The sequence below is a fragment of the Coloeus monedula genome (genome assembly GCF_965178545.1).
Source record: "Coloeus monedula genome assembly, chromosome: 5".
Classification (NCBI taxonomy): domain Eukaryota; kingdom Metazoa; phylum Chordata; class Aves; order Passeriformes; family Corvidae; genus Coloeus; species Coloeus monedula.
In genome coordinates this window covers 48392230-48411560 of record NC_138785.1, presented here as the reverse complement: position 1 = coordinate 48411560, position 19331 = coordinate 48392230, and the positions used below count along the sequence as shown (strand labels likewise).

At 40.8% G+C, this 19331-nt stretch overlaps 1 protein-coding gene across 1 annotated transcript in view; it reads right to left on the bottom strand.

The window, feature by feature from the left end:
- USP46 (ubiquitin specific peptidase 46) overlaps positions 1-18329 on the bottom strand; it is a 28069-nt gene extending 9740 nt beyond the window's left edge. Inside the window, exons 1-4 of the mRNA XM_082282552.1 lie at positions 18031-18329; positions 4969-5049; positions 3997-4210; positions 1527-1756 (exon numbers count right to left, since the gene is read on the bottom strand). Coding sequence (XP_082138678.1) covers positions 1527-1756; positions 3997-4210; positions 4969-5049; positions 18031-18066 — 561 coding nt within the window. The 5' untranslated portion in view covers positions 18067-18329. The remainder of the gene's footprint in view (positions 1-1526; positions 1757-3996; positions 4211-4968; positions 5050-18030) is intronic.
- Between the last annotated feature and the right edge of the window lie 1002 nt (positions 18330-19331).

Here is a 19331-nt window from a genome sequence, read left to right as displayed (position 1 = left end):
AGTCGGGAATTGTGCAGTTATGCTGTTACCCAGGGACACATCCCCACTTCACTAACATTTCTCTGAGTAAACACCAGATATGGATTTAGAATTAGGCCACAACTATTTGGAGAAGATTGTCAGTTAAAAAATAATTCTAACCTTTCATTTATTTTAACTATTACCTGAGGGTTTATAATTGAAAAATATTAAATAATTAATTTTCAGTATCTCTCTCATGTGTTCTCTTATACAAGCTTGTTCCAAACTTGCTCCAACATCTTTTTTCATGTTGACTATCATTGCATCGCTTCTCCTCACCACCCTCCTCTGACCAAGTCCCTGGAAAAGCCATATTTATTTTCTTGGAAAACAGAGCTATTATTTATGATTAGAAACATCAGACTATGTTCTTCTGCATGTCTGGTAGGACCTGGGTAGAGTTTATCTCACCTAACTTCAGTCATCTGAAGATATTTAACCTCAGCTTGCTGTCTGAAGATACCTTCTCCCATCTTAATGCAGCTAGTTGTGTTTTCTTTAGAGGAAACCCATAGTAGCAGCACTGATCTGAGTAAAAGTACATCATTCTTAGGCCAGATCAGTTTGTTGGCCCAGTTCTCAGCATTGCTGCACCAACAACTGCAACAGCTTAGTAACACCATGGAGCCAGGACAAGCTATATGGAATAAAACACCAGATACTGCTGAAAACTTTGTTTCATGAAACAACCTCAAGACAGATGGAGAGAGTTTCCTGCAAAAGCTCCTTCATAATCTCCATCATCTGTGGAAGGAATTGAGAAAACGAATTCATCCTTGATGCCTATCACCTACCTTTGCTTTACCAAAGCAAAGGTTAGGTGATGTTCATTCCAACCTTTGTGGAAGGTCAGTGTCACTGTTCTCCCCAAAGGAGATTTTTTTCCTGTCTGTGTTACTCTTTCATGCAACCTCACAGGAACAATTTTAGAAAATGTTTCTTTTCTCTTTCAATAGGAGCATGTGTTTGAAAAAGACAGTAATCAATAGGAAACTTGCAATCAGGTTTCCCAACTGACTGTAATTCACAAAAGTAAAATTTATTTTTACTTATAGTTCAAAAATAAGAGATTTCAAACTGACATCATCCTCTAGAAAATATTCAGGAGATAAAAGAAAATGGTTTGTTAATAATAAACCCTCTGTATACCTGTCAGACTCTTAAGAATGAATTAACACAAATTCATCTTAATGTTTCACTTATTATATGAATATGATGTGAATACCTTCTCTCAAAGTTACAGTGGTAAGGAAAGGTATTGATTCACTAGTAAGGATTTTAACTGTAGAGGTATGTGTTAGGACAGCAAAACCTGGCATAGATTAGCCAAGCAATGCTTAGAAGTATAAATTTTTAGAAAAGAATATACTCACTTCAAGAAGTAAATTCTACAGGAATATCCACAATTCTCAGATGTCTGTAAAGATTCATATATTTTTATATATAAAATGTATCTATCTATTAATGGGCAACAACCAAAAAAACCAATCTATCCCAGTGCTTACCGTTTCACAGTTCAAACATCTAGTTTCATTAGTCAGTGTTCCCTGAAAAATCTCATGCACCCAGGTGAGTTCTTGTTTATTGTTCTCTTCAGCTTCATTCATGTTGCCATTTTTCAGTTTCCCATTTTGCTTTTCCTGTTTCTTCTCCTCCTGCAAAATGTCTGCAATGGTGTTGAGTAGGTAATTTAAGAACTCATGTGCATCCTGCTGCATGTAGTTGTCAAAGAGATCTGTGAAGAAGAGAGTCAAGATATGTACAGCTGAATATCCTTTCCTCCAAGAAACAATTTTTTTTTTCCCAAATACTTGTACTGGCCCTTGCTCAGCAAAGTATCTAGAATCATGTCAAAGAACAGTTTTGCAGCCAGTCACCCAGGCTTCAGTGAAGCAACTTTGGGGGAAAGCTTCATCTCATGTAACTTCAGCTGTCTATAAAGTTACACTCATTGGAGTTGGTTGTGTAGGCTCCCATTACAGTCAATGAAGAAAGCAGAGTGTGACTCATCCTAATTTCCTTAAAAGAGACACTTACTGCCTAACTTTAGTCAGCACTGACTTCCATCCACATATTCCAAGTCCCTCAGACACTTAGGAACATCACAGAGTTTTGACAGTAAGCCACATGGCTGGGAAAACCAAAGCCATTGGATGCTGACACAAATTTGTGCACTCTGTCCAGGATGGAGTTACTTTTCCTCTCAGTAGCCCACAGGGTGCTGTGCTTTGTAGGTGTGGCTTAAATGATGTTGATGAGGTACCAATGTTTCAGCTGACGCTAAGCAGCACTCACACAGCATCAAGGTTGTTCCTCCAACTCCCACCCTGCCCAAAGGCTGGTAGGCTGGGTGCGAAAGAGGATGAGAAGGGAACATAGCTGAGGCAGCTGACCCAAACTGGCCAAAGTCATATTCTATGCCATGTGACCTCATGCTCATCACTAAAATCTAAGAGAAAGATGGGCGGGTTTTCATTATTAAGATATATCTCTTCCAAACAAACTCCTACACATGCCAAGGCCCTACTTCCCAGGGAGTAGCTGGAAATCATCTGCTGATGGGAGGTAGAGAATAAATCTCCTTTGGTTTTCCTTTGTTTCTATATGTAATCTCTGCTTTTCTTTCTTTCTTTTTTTTTTTTTTTAATTAAACTGCCTTGATTTCAGCTCATGAGTTTTTTTCCTCTTGTTTTCTCCCCCTCCCCTGCTGAGACAAGGAGAGAGACAGGCTTAGTGAGCACCTGGCAGCCAATCAAGGTCAACTCACCTCAAGTAGTAATAATAACACCATCTAACAAAGCTCATTTTTCACACACAAGTCTAATGAGAAGAGACTTGTCCTATTCAATATAAAATGCTTGCTGGGAAGAGGGGAAAATATCCCAGTGGTGATTTAGTACAGACTTCTCCAGTAAAGGCTTAACTTGCCCAGCATGTCAAAGAAAAAAGAATCTGTGTTCCCAGAAATGTGTGTTTTTTATCCCCCTGCTCCTGAAAAAGTTCATGTGGATTTCCTCAGAAAATATTGTACAGATCCTTTGGCTTTGTAGCGTCTAGCCTGAACATACAAGCAGGGTAATACACACTGAGTCTGGCCCTAATTTAAAAAAGCTGAAAACATAAGATCCAGTCTTTACAAGTGATCCCCAACAGTTATCACTAGATGACTCACAGTGAACTTTTTCATTATTTCAAACGTCTGCTCTGAAATGAACAGTCTGCCCATGTATATGCTGTCACCAGTAAGCAATTTCTTCCAGGTGTTTGACTCATACTTTGTCTCTTCATTCAAAGCCTCTCTGTTTCTAAGCATACCACCCACACTGATATGAATCCAGGCCAAAATGGAGCTGTGACAGGCTCCTTTTTCTCAAGGTGTTCCTTCCTCATATCCCTTAGACAGAACTACTACAACATTAGGTATATGCTGTTGCCAGCTTAATGGTCCAAAGGGGTCTGATGCTTCACAAAGTAAGACTGTGTCCACCACTTCCAAGAACCAGAGCACCAGCTGATGTGTAGCCGATTGACCACCCCACATATACCCAGTTCCTTATTCTCCAGGGTGTTCTGGAGCTGGTGGTGCCTGTAGCCTTCCTAGGTCACACAGTTTCTATGCTGCCAGCTGCCCTCAATGTTTCTCTCTGCCATATTCCACAAAAAAATAATTTAAAAACCACAGCAGTGTCACCCCACTCCCAGCCCTAGCTCACTCTACAGTAAGGTCTGCCCCACCATGCTGTGAAAACATCATTAATTCACACACTTCTGGGAGCATATGAAATCTGGTATGGCTATTTCAAGCATGATATCGCACCCACAGATCCTAAAATAATAATACACCACACAAAGTACTAAAAGCAATTTACAAATCTAACCTGTATTTCTGATTAATATGATCAGATTGCCCAATATTTATTTATACTTTTTTGATCAATGCATAAATACCTTAGAGGATTTCAGTTTTACACTTACCATTCTCTTTTCGTAACCTTGATATGAACTTCTTTGGTGGAATAACTCCAACTTTTTTCTTCTGAGTAGCAATACTGTGGAAAAGATCTGCCAGGCAAGTCAAGAGGTTTTCCTTCTTTTTCTGTTGGGCCTTGTATGATAATACATTTTCCCGAAATGGCCGGCAAAAATACAATGCCTGCAGCACGGAGTTACAGTAGCAGGTGTTTCCAAACTGCCATGCAAGATTAAAAACAAGCTTAATCCTTGTGCATCACAACAAAACTAGCTGTTCATTCAAATTCTTACTCCTGTCACTGTCACAAACCAGCCATTTTGCCATGTAGCTGCAGTAGAAATATATTTTCACACCCACCATGACACTTCATTGGAAAAACTGTTGTGTTCTAAATTAACTAGGATACGAACTAAAGGTTTACATTTGTAAGAGAAATATTTATTGTAGTGGATTTCATTAAATTCTTACTTAAGGGGCTCTATCTTACTGTTCAGTAGCAGAATGTCTAACGTTTTCAGTGGAAAAAATTACTATATCTGTATCATTTCTATGGGAATAAACAAATGATTAAGCACTCTTCTCACTCATTCTTTCCTTGGTCAGATAAAAAAACTTCTCCTAAGAGTCCCCAGTGCAGAATGCTGTACATAAACTTGTACATACTTTCATCACTTTCTCCCTCCCATTTCACAGCTAAAATAGACTTTTAACTTTATTGAAGCGTATGTTCTAATCCCTGGAAATATTCATAGAACAGTAAACTGTTCTCTCTGGGGGTGTATGAAGACATCTTCAAACATCTGATACAGTTTTGCAACCCACTTTGCCTAAAATTGCAACACGAGCAGCATTTAAAGAAAAAAAGACAATCTTGCATTAGGATAAGATTGATAAGAGCAGGGGAGAGAGGAAAACAAAATAAAACAAAACCAAGGAACAAAGCAAATTTCAAGTTATATCAAAATGGTACTTACATTGACCAATCCAAAGTAGTGTTCATTGATTGGAAACTGCTCTGGGCCAATGTCTTTTTCCAGAGCAGAGGCATTGGTGCCCTATACAAAAAAAAAAGAAAAAAAAAAAGTCAAAACCCAAACCAAACCAAAAAAATTTAAAAGGAAGAAATTATTTAGAATATTAACATTCTAAAATAAAATTATGGACAGTATCAAGACAGAAAATAGTTCTTTCCTTTCAGCTATGATTAGCCAAGCTAACTCTCTCTTACTAACAGGCAAGCACAGCAGTGTCATGAGCCACTAAAGATATTTGCAAATCTGGGTAGTGGAGCTGGCCTGGAATGGACTCTCTAGTAATGGCTGATTAGAAGTGAACAGGTCACAACAGGGGTTATTCCCATACCCACCTCCCCCTTATTTTTACTGTGTACATGGACATCTGGATCCCATCACTCTCTTGCCTCATAAAGATCATAGCTGATCTTAAGCACAACCCTAAAAAGCTGTTCCTAGATGGAAGGTAGGTTTTCTAAGCATTACTGAAGTTCCTCTGAATTCTTCTGAACTAATCATCAGCCTGTAACAATACTTGGGCTTCAGACTGGCACCCAGTTCTAGTAACATCACAAATGCTAAAAGCAAGTGTAATATACCTGTCATTCTGTCCTATCTAATATTAGAGAGCACATAAATCCATGCACTGTTAGATCTCTTAGTCTCTGCCCTGGTGTGGCAAGTTATGTTCAGCTGTATCTTCACTCCAACAGCAAAGTTGTTTAGGTAATGGCTGGTCTGTAAGTACAACCACTAATTTGGTATGTTACCTGTCATTTTGCTATATTAAAATGCCCATTTTTAAACAATCTTAAATTACCAAGCAAGTAAGGTAGACTGCTGCCAAAGGAAACGTCATCACTCCTATACACATTATAATCTTGGCTCCATCTTCTGACACCCTCACTTCAGATACTTATAGACATTGATGCGTTCCCCCCTCAGCTGTCTCTTGAGGCTGAACAGGCCCAGCTCCCTCAGCCTTTCCTCACAAGAGAGATGCTCCAGTCCCTAATCATCTTTGTTGCCCCCCACTGGACCTGCTCCAGGAGCTCCATGTCTCTCATGTCCTGAGGAACCCAGAGCTGGACACAGCACTCCTGATGTGCCCCACCAGGGCTGAGTAGAGGGGCAGGATCAGCTCCCTTGACCTGCTGGAAATGCCCTTCCTAACGCAGCCTAGGATACCATCAGCCTTCTCATCCCCATGGGCACATTGCTGGCTCATGGACAGCTTGTTGTCCACCAGGACCCCCAGGTCCCTCTCCACAGAGCTGCTTCCCAGCAGGTCAATCCCCAGCCTGTGCTGGTGCACAGGGTTACTCCTCCCTGGGTGCAGGACCCTGCACTTGCCTTCACTGAATTTCCTTTCTGCCCATCTCTCCAGCCTGTTGAGGCCCTTCTGAAGGGCTGCACAGCACTCTGGGGTATGGACTGCTCCTCCCAGCTTTGTGTCATCAGTGAACTTGCTGAGGAGGCATCTGCCCCTTCATCCAAGTCATTAATGAATAAGTTAAACAATTCCCAGTACTGAATCTTGGGGGACACCACTAGTGTCAGGCCTCCAACTAGACCCCGTGTCACTGATAGCGACTCAATCCACCTCACGGTCTCAATCCACCTCACGGTCCACTCAACCAGTCCACGCTTCCTGAATTTGCCTATGAGGACGTTGTGAGAGACTGTGTTGAAAGCCTTGATGAAGTCAAGGCAGACATTTGCTCAGACTTCATCAGCAAAAATTTTCGAAGTAACAGATAATCAGATTTAGAATTCTCATGTCCCTTCCCCATCTTCTCCCCAAGGCCTGATTTCTGTTTCTTCATTGCACCTACCATCACCACTGCTTGCCAAATTAGATTATTATTTCATGCCAGTTCATTAAAAGAAGATTTAGTCAACAGAATTAGCAGTGTGAAACTCAGCACAGGTGCTCTTTGAGAATTTGCAAGCCTTGAAAGTAAAACATCTCCTTTAAGTTGGCAGGTTCCAGAAAAGCTCCAAAGATTTTGTATTTCACATCCCCTTCTCCGATCTTTTTCCGTTCTCTCTCTTTCTCTCACATACACAGAGTTCATTGCTCAGACCAAGTGTATGTTGATTCCCAGAAAATCACTTTGAGACTGAAGTATTTTACAAGCACAAGGCTTCATGAAAAGTTTCATAAGGGATATATGATCTCACCAGACTCTGCTACGCCTTGGTGAGAAACTTGGAAAAAAAGATTGATCAATACAAAGCAATTATTGGCTACCGTTCAACAGAGATGACAGTGTGATAATTATGTAAATCTCATATGAAGATTAGTTTCATTGCTTGGAAAGCCAGCCTTGCCAAAGATGCACATACTTGGCGAAGCATCCTACTTTCCAAGAGGGAGAAAACTGATAGACATTTGCCTATCTGACATTAGCAGTGAAGCAAACAGCCAGTTACCCTCAAAACCTTGTCTGATATATGAGAAACATGACTACAGAAGATTAATGTAGCTTCTGGGGAAAAACATCTTCATATTAATACTCATTGTACAGCATTCAGATCAAAGCAAAGGTTTTCTTTGATTACAGTTTTAACATTACAATCAAATTCTGTAATACAAGAATAAAATGGGTGTTTTGCCATTTTTGTAAGAAGCATTCTCCACACTGAAATAAATTCTTCCTCTAGAGTTCATGGAAAATACTATCTCTAAAAAGTAACCTACTCTTTGTAAACTACAGGTTTGTGTATTCTGTTAGACAAATACAATACGAGTGCTCTGCTAACTAGTTGCTCCTACATTACTCATTTGCTTTCCTCCAGGTCCAGGGTTTCTAACTTCAGAGGATGCCAGATGGTCGGACAAACCTTTTCCAGCATTTAAATTTTCTTGTAAATATTGTGAGCAAGAGCAAGAATTGGGATTTACTAAACTAAATTATCACTGAAAACCAAAAAAATCCATCTTCATATAAAAACTCTACATTGCATGGAAACTTCCAAAGTATTTGCTGTTGAAAAAAACACATGCTTAGTAACATCTCATCACAGAGCTTTACCTCTCCAAAACCAGGCCTTAGCTGTTGCAAATATAAAATAAAATACTGTGTGACAGTGACCCAACAAAACAGTGAGGCTAAACTCAATCTTTGGGTAAACTGACATAACCTGCTCAGACTTCATGAGGAGTTGTGCCTTCTTGTATCAAATGCAATTTCAGTCTGGTTTATTCTGAGGTCTCCAAAAAGATACTGTTAAATCCATTGAAAAAGAAGTCTAGGAACACAGGTAAGAAGCACAGAGACCTGATGCTTCAAAGAAGGATATATTTCTTATATGGAGAAAAAAAATGTAGACAGGCTACTTAGTAAAACTCGAACCATGTCACATTGCATATAAATTACTTGTTTTGCATATGAAGTCTCCTCAATAAGTAGTTGACATGACGACAGAAGAAGGAAATTTTTCCAACAAAGTATACCTGAAACTGTACACCCAATCCAGGTTTAAACTGGAAAAAATGTTTTATTAGAAATGTGTTAAAGGTGGTTCAGAATTCAGTTTAAATCAACCATATCAAATATAGAAAACATGTTAGTTTACTGAGGTTAATCTACAGCAAAAGTCAGCCATGACTATTTAACATGGTTTTCAGCATGTTTGTTCTCACTCCCAGCAAGTAATTTTGGTTACTTCTACAGTGAAAAACTGCTATGATATTTTAATGCAACCACTCTCTATGGTTTTATAAATGCTTCAGCTAGGAGAAATATCCTACCACAGCTGAATCTACTGTAGTTTCATAAAAATAAGCAGGAGCCTCAGTGTAGCTACAGAGCCTGAAATGAGGAGAGGCTGGATAAGTCAATGAAGTGGGATTTGGGAGTATTAAATAAAATCATATCAGAGTATAGAGACAGTAAAGGAGACTGGCTCCTTCTTAAGAGAATACACTAGTGAAGGAAATGTGAAGTGACGGTGGTAGCCAGACCTTACGAGAATGAGAACTAGGTCAATGTGGAAACTCCTGCTATGTACTCTGTGGTGTTAGAACCTTGATTTCTCAGAAGTTTTACCACTTAATTCAACAATCAGCATTCAGCCCTCATAAAATGGCAAAGACATACAGCTGGAGACATAGCCAAGCACAGGTCAATTCAGGCCAAGATTTCTGCTACAGCATCACTCCAAAAACATTCTGCCCATATGACCTATATTTTTTTCCTCTTGTTATTTTGCCCTAGACCTTCCAAAGGATAAGACTGCTGGTTTTCTTTTCAGCTGAAATTTCTGATAATGTTGTAAAGATTTGCATTTGTGCTTTGCATCACATGGAACAGCTTAAGTAAAAAAAAATCCCTGCTGTTCCTTTACACTTCAGCACGTTAAAAAAAAAAACTTCAGGGGAAAAAAAGATATCAGATCAGTTCATTAAATCACGTGTAGCAAAGTAATCTAAATACAATTATTCTATGGAGGATGAGAAATGGACAAGAGCTAATATGAAAGATAGTGTCAACAGAAGACGGCAAATCAGATTAAACTTTGTACTGTGACAGAGCTATAAAAATGGCACTGACTTTCTAGAAATAAGCATGCGTTTAATTTAAAGTAAATGAATACAGTAAAGAAATTAGGACTTTTCATAAGCCACCTATTAAGTGGGTATCACAAAACAAACAGAAACATGGTGTGAAAAACATAATTAAATTTTTCTTTATACAGAAAAATATATCTGTACATAGACAAAATAAGAAATAAGAAGAAATACCTTGTTCACAAGAAAATCTAAATAATATAAGGGAAAAAACCACATAAAAATTGAATAATTGAAACAGAAATTTAATAACTATATAAAGAGCAAGAGATCAATGAAGGAAGATGGCTGGTACATGACAAATGGTTTTGGATCATATACATTTATAGACTAGATTTCCTTTTTCTTAGTATTCAGGGAAAGTGAGAGCAACACGATAGAAACAGAGTTCTTTCCTGAAGGGAGAAACTGAAGACTTAAGACAAACTAATGGTGATGTTTGGGCTGGTAGAGGAGAAATTAGAGTAAAAATAGAAATGGCTTCAGGGCTAGGCAGCCTGAGTTTCAGGATTTTGGAAGGCACAGCACATGGGAGGGAAGGAAAAAGAAGATAAAGAAAGATGGAGAAGGCCTCCTGACCAAAAAATGGCAGTGATGGATAACTCAAAAGAGAGGAGGCAACTGTAAATAAAACCCAAAATTAGCTCCCAGAAGCAACACAAAGTATCAAAAGGAGAGCGAGCAATAGCACAGCATGCAACACACATCCAGCAGCTTTCAATAGATGCATCACCTGTCCCTAGTGCTGGACTTTGGCTGTCCTCGGGAACAGTCTCAACTTTCAGAGAGATATGGTGAGTAACTGAAATAGCTGAACCAGCCTTCTTAAAAACTCATAGATATTAAATGCCAAACCTGAAACCTTTCTGTATTTTTTAAAGTGTAAGTTGCACAAGATAGTTGAGTTTAACCAGATTAGCTCTCTCTTCATTCTGTGAAGAAATGCTTTTTGTTCCTCCAGCAAAGCTATCTTGGGTCTTTGTAGCCACAAGAAGAAAGAGGAAAGAGGGGATTCTATGAAAACACATAGGGGATCACAGTAAACAGCAAAAGGACCTTGACTGACCGAAAAACCACTGTGTATTCAAATTTTTGTAGGAAAGATGATTTAGAAAAATGTATCTAAATAAATTATTTTTGTGCATTTTTTCTTAAGTCTTCTGATCATTAAAGCAAATTATAAGAGCTTGAAAGGAGAGGTCTAACCTATTTTTTCTTGCGGGTACACTAAACTATCTCTATTTAAGTATTGCTTAGATATTAACAATAACAAATAACTTCAGCTCTTTATGGTGTGGTTTCCAAGAAACAGACAAAAATTGCAAGGCCTGAAATCCTGAACCACTTAAAATCTTGGACAAAGCTTTTAAGGTACTCAGTCTTACATAGCTGATAAACTTGGTTTTCTCAAAGCACAAAGCACCAAGTACTGGAAGTGAGGTTCTAGTGAAGTGTTGCAAGTTCAGTGTCTATATCCATAAGTAATTTTAAAAAAAAATATTAATCCTTAAATTTTCCAGGATTAGACAGTTTTTACCAAACTGAAACTCAATATTCTCTTATGAGTCCATCTGTATCCTCACCTTAATTGTTCTTGGATTAGTGGCACTCAGGCTTTTGCTGGAAGAAATAGCAAAACCATTGGTTTTGTCTAGTTTCCTTCTTCAGAACACATAGCATCAAGATGGCCTCATGAGTCAAAATGAAACTGAGATTTGCTTACAGACTACTAATTTCTTCAATAACATTTTTGTCTAGGCCACCTAGACTGCATATGTGGTGCCTCAGAGCATTCTAAAAGCAAGGGACCTTCTAAATTCCATCACAGATGCACCATCTGGAATACTCTGATAACCTGGATACAGAAGTAAGAATATCTTCATTAAATCTCCATACAAGATGAGTAACGAGGGCTGCAGTTATGTTGCAGGACAGGTTTAGAATTAAACATTATTTTTTGACAGTATTTTTCTTTTAGAGAAATTCTCTAAGGAGCTGAGACAAGTGCAAGATTCTGCACATGAAGAGAAGAATCACCATGTACAAAATGGAAAACAGCTGACTAAGGCAGTAGTGTTTTAGAAAAAAAAGATAGAAAAGAGAAGTCTCTGTGTACTGTAAGTTAAATAAGCCACAGGTATGCAGTGTTATTTTAAAAAAATCCCCAAAAGCACAACAAATGTTGACAACATAATGAATTCCTACAGGTAGCAGTCTACCAAGTTCTTAAAGTAACTTTCCTGTTTAACTTGTCAGTGCTAAGACATCTTACATCCAGGTTTGGGTGCCTGGTTTCAAAGAAGATAAAGGTAACTGGGAAGAATCCAAAAGAAACCAGTCAAAATGGAAGACAACTCTAGAGAAAAGTGACCTATGAAAAAGGGTTGAATGGGATTGTGTTGCATAAGACAGAAAAAGCTGCATAAGGCAGAAAAGGGCATGACAATATTTTCAAGTCTACAGTTTGTTACAGAAAGGACATAGTCTGTTCTTGGTCTCAGCAATGGACAGGATGAGAAGTACCAAGCCCAAATTACTGTAATGTAGATTCCGGTAAGACATTAGGAAATGTGATGTAGTTCCTATCATCGGATATCTCAAACTTTGGCTGACCTACATCAGAAATAACACAGGTTTATCATATTCAGTGGACAGTTGGAGGCCTTATTATCCTAGGATACTTCAAATACAGCTGTTAGGAGGCCATTAGTTGTGAAATCAAAAAGCAAATTAAATAACTGAAACATGCAACATCCAGTAATGGCTGGTTTGAAACCCTTAGCACAACAGCCTTTTCTGCAAGGGTTGAGCATACCCAAGAACATGCTTACAGTGGAGTCCTGACAGTGGAGATGCTTCTTCCCCAGAAGCACTGATACACTGTGGTGTTAAGTATGTAATGTACATAAATGTATATCAGTGTATCCACCAAACAGCCAACCGAGGACAGTTTCTGAGGCTAAAGCATGGTCAGCAGAATAGAGTTGGCTGACTGCTTCTCTGACAGGCTTACACTCCACAGACTGTGGCTCTTCAAATCCATCAGAGCCTCATCTCCTGTGTGGCACTTGCCCACCATACACAGTTAATCAGGGTCCAGAGTCTGCTTTTATTGTCATCTCTTCCACAATTCAGATTCACTCAGCCTTGCTGAGCTATAGCTAAGAGGTTCCTTTATTGAGGTGTTTAGCATAACCACTGGTTTACTCTTAATTTAGCAACATGAAGCCAAAGACTACATGCATCTAAAAGAAATACACTGAAAACCACACATTGTGTTCACGAATTGTCCTTTTGTGCTTATTTTCTAAACAGCTAGTAAGTACATAATAACCACGTTAGCCATTAAAAGGTACTCATGCAAGACAAGCCTCAGCCATTACTCGAGGTTATACTTTGGGAATAATATATTAGGATGTTTCTCATTTTGCATATACTTCTCTATCCAATAAAAAATCTTGTGGACTTCTGTTCATCTTCTGATGGAATGCACACTTTCTGTTAGTCCAGTGCTCATTTGTCAGCCATACTCTCAAAAACTCTCATTACTTCAGAAAGTTATTACAATGATTAGACTTCATATTCTCCATACTTTTCATATTTTTGTTTCTATATTTCATGTCATACTGAAACTGTGCACTCTTGAGACTATGCTTCTAAAACTGCATTCTTGAACTAACTAATCTTATCAGATGTAAAAGTTTATTTTCTTTATCAATCTAAATATATCTTTAGATAACCGTTTTATTGTCTGGCATGTATTATTTTGCCTTTATCTCTATGGAGAGATGTAAAAGACATGAAGAAATATACACTGCAGGTTGTCCAAATGAATAAACCCAGTTGAAAGTCATAGTGATCAATTCTGAGTAATATTCTTATTGTATGAAGCAGGATTTTATTATTTTCACAGCATTAAAATTGTAATTTTTTTTTTTGTATCAAGCATTTTCCAAATCTGTTTGTAGTTCCAGCCTTCACTCTGCCAATGCCCTATATTCAAACAAATCCTGCAATGAGTCTCTAAAATCATGCTATTAAAAACAAATACAAAAAAGAAATCCAACATTTATTCTTATTTGTTTCCTGAATGTAGAGATTCCTAGGCTTGTATGTTTTTTCTCTACAGCCAGTTTCTGGGATGGTTAGAAACTGTTTGTTTGTTTGTACGTTTGTTTGAAAATGAAAGCGAAATTTCACAGGTATTCACATAATTCCTGATGAATTGTATGAATATTTTCATGCAGAAAACCAGCTATTTTTATGAAACTCATAATGATGAGACTATGAGAAGAAAGAGTAACATGAAACACCAATAAAACCCCAAAGTTAATCCAAGGAACTGCAACTTTATATATATATATATGATATATATACAACAACTACCAGGAGTAACTGTGAGGCATCTCAGATGATACCTTCTATCAAAGAAATTTGAATGTGTTTAGAGTGTTCTGTTCATTAGATTGTCAGAACACTATGAAGTGCTAATTGGAATATTTGAAATACTGTTAGAAAATTATGAAAGGGCAGGAACTAATACCTGTTCTCAACAGAACTCCAAAAGAGAGAAACATGGTCCACAGAGCTTGTTAGCCAGATCAGTATAAATGTATGTCAATACATTCTGAAGTGGTTAGATGTCCTTCACTGCACATAACAGTAATATCCCTAGGCCACAGCTGCAGTATGAGCTTAACTCAGAACTCAAGGCTGTACCTAAAGCTCATCAACAGAGAAACATACTGCAGAGGATTTCAGTAAGCATGAAATGCCAGCATGCCTATATATCTTTGAACCAGCATTTGGTACTTGAGTCATTGGGTTATTTCACAGAAACAATAACCAAAGAGAATTACAGCATTGTAGGGGCTCCATCACATCCCTAGTTGGTGTCTGCAGTCTACAAGTGTTACAAGGCTCTGGCTGCTGGTATGCCCTCATATAGAGCTTTTCAGTGTATCTTATGCTTCTTCACATGTATTGTACCTGTCCTACATAAAAGATGACAGTTGCCTATTGCATACGTCCCTCAGTGGTGAACATGGTGTGCAGACAGAGTGATTGAGCTTTTACAGTGTCCTGAAGGGCAGGTAAGTTGAATATCTTGGGGACTAGACCTCCCTTTGCAGTGAATGTGGCCATCATGCCCACGTAAGAGTCCCACCGATTCCTTCAGGCACGGTTGCCTTCATCCCCTCTGCCCCTTCAGAACAAGTTTAGCTCTTAGTTCTCATTAGGCAAATTGGTGAATAATTGCTATTATTATAACTTAGGGGATAAAACTGGTAAAAGACAATAGAGGAATTTTGTTAATTCTAGAAAGTTGTGCATTTAAATATTTACTACAAGTAAATGTTCCAAGAGGAAATTTCCCCTGCCAAATATTTCTTTCTTACTGGCTAGCTCCTACTGTGTCTGTCTCAGCATGTGAGAGCTTATCCAGTGAATATATAGTACTAAGTATCTTTTGCAAGTAAGTTAAATACTGTCCCTGTCTTGCTTGTTTCACTACACTTGTTTTGATCCTTCCTGAAAAGACTAACAATCTCTACCATCTTTAGGAGATCAAAATTACAACCCAAGATACCAAACATCAGGCAGTCAACAGCATACATCAAAAAATGCTGGCAAGCCAGGTTCTCTTAAGCTAAATTAATTCAGCTAAATTTCAGTAATTTTTTTCCCTTCAAGACATGTGAGCACTTGGACAAACACACAAAAAACTTTGTTAAGGACGGACTACCACTGAAAACATAATCTAAGTTGCTTTCAGGGAGGGACAAGTATTTCAGGACCAATTGCTACCTCTGACTCTCTTCCCCTACTCCCCGCACCACCCCTGAAAATCAACCAGACATCATCATTTGGATTTTGGGGGGGCTTTTTTTTTTTCTAAAAACCAAAAACCCCTCTCAAGTGGAATGGGAAAAAATAAAGACTGGAACACCTTTTTTTTTTAATTACTGAGTTCAACCAGGTTAAAAAACTTAGAAACCTATTATGTAGCATTACATAGAAAAACATATTATAATACCTAAGAACTACACAGCTACTTCGTAGTCCACAAATTAGCAGTAGTTCAGTTTTTCAAGTACTGTATTATAGTGTAGGAACGAGGTCTGAGAATCAGCATCTCAGCGTCTTTGTCTGATAGATTTCTACAGATGTCCTAAATCAAAGTAGCACTGCAAATATTTAGGTTTTATAAAGGCAAGTTTTATACCTCTAGACTTCTAGAAGGTTGTCATAGCTTCTTCTCCAGATCACTGAGTTCAAGTCCACCACCTCATCAGAGTGGACACATTTTTGGAGGAGCCATAATGCAGTGTTGCCAACACTTGCAAGAATCTGTATTTCTCTTACAGCCCCAAATTCCTGTAGCTGTCTGAAAACTCCATTGTTTTGGCCTAAAAGAACTTCCAGTCTCTGTGGATTATCCAGAAAAGCCTAATATGACCAACACAACATAGCATCTCTAAAAGCTAAGTACACAGACCTCAAGGAATATGTAGCCTTAAAATATTATCATTAAATCAACTGCACCTTCTGCCACAGTACCATGAACTAGAACTGCCTTGAAGTACAAATCCTTGTATGCCTATTCTTCTTGAGGCTCTCCTTCTTCCCTTCTGTCTCTCCATCTCTCAGATGCTACTTTTGCAGGATATACTGGCAATGACAGCTAAGCAGCACACCATTACAACAACCTCATCAGTTCTGCTGTGAATCTGTTCAGTCTTTGGGAGAAGCGTGCTGCATACGAGTGCATCTGTCTGAAGCACACAAAGAAATCAGAGTTCCTAGTACTTTATGCCAAGGTCTTACATCCACCTATGAGTCTCCAGCTCCCCTTCATGCGGTGCTCTTTTATCCAGTTTGCAAGGCATCACATCCACCATTAATCAGCAGATAAAACTGGAGCCTGCCTCAGAGAGAAGGTAGGAGTACCCAGGTTTTCTCCTCCGTCCTGTACTGTTTCCTGAATCTCTCTTTGCAGTATTTGTTGCCCATTGGACTGGAAATCATTAAGAACAATGAAAAGTTCAGAAAACTACTGTTGGTGAAGAAATTTGAGCACTCAGGTTATTATACCTCAAATCTGGATTTTGTATTAATTCTTTTAACCCCAGAAACAACTCACCCTCTCTGCATTTCAGAGCAGGCATTTCAAAGGGAGGACTGAGGTTTAAATCAAAACTATGCATGGGACTACCCAGGCATCTAATTTGCAACAAAAGACCAATCCCACTTAAGTGGAAGTATGGACACGTGGAAGGGGAGCAGGCTTGCAATCTGCACTCCCTCACCCAGACCCCGCAGGAGCCGTGCCTCTGGGGCTGTGCCCGTTGCCTTACCCTAGAGACAGGCTCCATACTCCAGGGCAGATGAATGGTATGTGTGGCATCAGCAGCACAAAGCATGCTGGGGCAACACATGGAGGGAAGCTGGCAACTGTGTGTAGCTGCTCTTGAAGAACCTGGAAATAAGGGTGAAAAATACAGACTAAAAAACCAAAATGTAGAGAAATAGGATTCTCTTCTGTTTGTTTAGGGATGCTTAGCATGCAACCATTTCTTTGGCAAGTTTGCTGCACTGCATTAATAATTCTTTGACAAAGTTTGAGCTTTCCCTCCTCCCACCAAGAAGTTTCAAAAACCTAAACCAAATTAGGTGCTCCAAGTTTGTTAGAATTTAAATTAAATCCAAACACAATGCAGAAAGCATCCTTTCAACTGTTCCATGGGGAGAAAAGTAGCAAAGTGAACGTAAAACCCAAAAATATTAATGTTTCCTTATTCCCTACTAATTGCCTAGTCTGGTTTAGAGAAAGCTAAGTGATTCAAGAGTACTTTACAAACACCAGTCCTCTTTGAGCAGCAGGTAGTGCAAGTTAAACCCTGTTAGCTCTAAAGCCAAGACCTCCTAGAACAGGTACCTAGCACGAGGATCCAAATGAGTGTTATTAGGCATCTAAAGATCCTCCTTTTCTGCGTAATCTGGGGAGCTCCTGGCCCTAGGAGACCATAGGGTGCCTGCCTGAGGGAGTTAAACAGGGTCACCGATTTAATGTGGATTCGGAACCCGACTTTGGTCCTTTCGCAGGATTATTAGGGCAGGAGGAAGGGCAAGAGGAGGAAGGGCGGACCACGGCTCCGTCTGCAACGCACCTCGGCCGGGATCAGACCCGCTCCGGGGGGCCCCGCACCGGTTCTGCATCTCCGTCCCTCCCCGGCCCACGCCCGGGCTCCTCCAGGAAAACTCCTCGGGACATCGTCACTCTCCGTCGGCCAACTCCATCCCAGGCATTTCCCGGCTCAGCGTGCCCGGCTCCCCCGCCACCGGGGCAGGGGACGGAGTCCCGCGGTTGGGCTGCGCCCCTGGGGCAGCCCCCCAGCCGGCCCCCGCAGGGGCTGCCGTGCCGCCCGTCCCCCGCCAGCACTCACCATATTACAGATGGAGGCGATGTTTCTGACAGTCATTAGTCTAAAGGTTGCAGCGATCCCACACCGCCATCTTTATAAGGTGAAAACAGCCCCGCTCATGGTGGGAAGAGCGCAGGAAGGGATAGGGGGCGGCGGCGGCTCCTGCTCCGGGGCTGGGATAAAAGCAAGAGGAGGGGACTGCACAGGCACCCTTCGCGCCCGCAGAGCAGCGAGAAGGACGGACCCTCCCGGCCTCCCTCCTCCGGGCGAGTGACCAGGGGCTTCAGCAGAGCGGGGAGAGCGGCCGCATCTCCGCTCCTTCCGCCTCTGCCTCTCGCACGGTCCGCAGGGCCCCGGGCTCCCGCTGGAGCGCTCAGCCGCGCCTCTGCGCCAGCCGGCACCGCGCTAATCTCTCCCTTCCTCCTCCTCCTCCTCTTCCTCCTCTCCTGGCGGCTGCTGTCGCTGCTCGCCGCTCCATCGCAGCGCCGCGCCCGCTGATCCGCTCTGACAGCGCCGGGGAAGGGAAGGGAAGGTCAGACGCAGTGCCCGGCACGGGGCACCCCAGCGAGCCCGGCGGGGCGGCCGCCGCCGCAGCCAATGCGCTGCGGGACCGAGGGGGCGCGGGGGGGCTGCGCCCGCCGCCCCTCCGGACGGGCCCTCCGAGACGGGCCGTGGTGCTTTAGTCTCCGGGCCTGGAACGGCCACGGGGCTGCGAAACCCGGCCTCAATGCGTACTAAACCATACCAGCAGGCAGTAGGGTGAAGGACAGGGAGGCAGAGTGCAGGCAGGAGGACGTGGATGTGTGGCAGTGACGGCGGCACTGTGCTTTGGGACATGCTCAACCCACCTAATTAGAGGTACACAGGAGCCCAGGTACTTGCAAAACCCAGAACAGTAGGCTGGAATGTAATTTACTGCCCACAGTTGGTGCTTTATATTGCCATTCATGCAGATAACACCTTCACAAGTGCTGTTTTAGGGCTGTGTCTGCACCACACGTGCAAGTGTTCACTCACAAAGTCCCAACATGTGGCATTTATACAACACGGTTAATGTAATAATTTCAGTTTCTCTTCAAATACAAGCAAGTCGAGGCCCATGCCTTTCTCCAAGGTAGAGCAGTGTGAGTATATTAAATTTACACACATGATAATAGGCACAAGGTTGTTAAATAGCTAACACAGCAAATCTCTGAGAGAAGAAAGAACAGAGTTCAGGTAGGGCAATCCTCATCTTAGAATTCCCCTTTCCTTAGCAGAGGTTGCTTCTTTTCAGCAGGAGCTTAAGGCTCATTTATTGTTCCTTGGATATACTGAGGAGA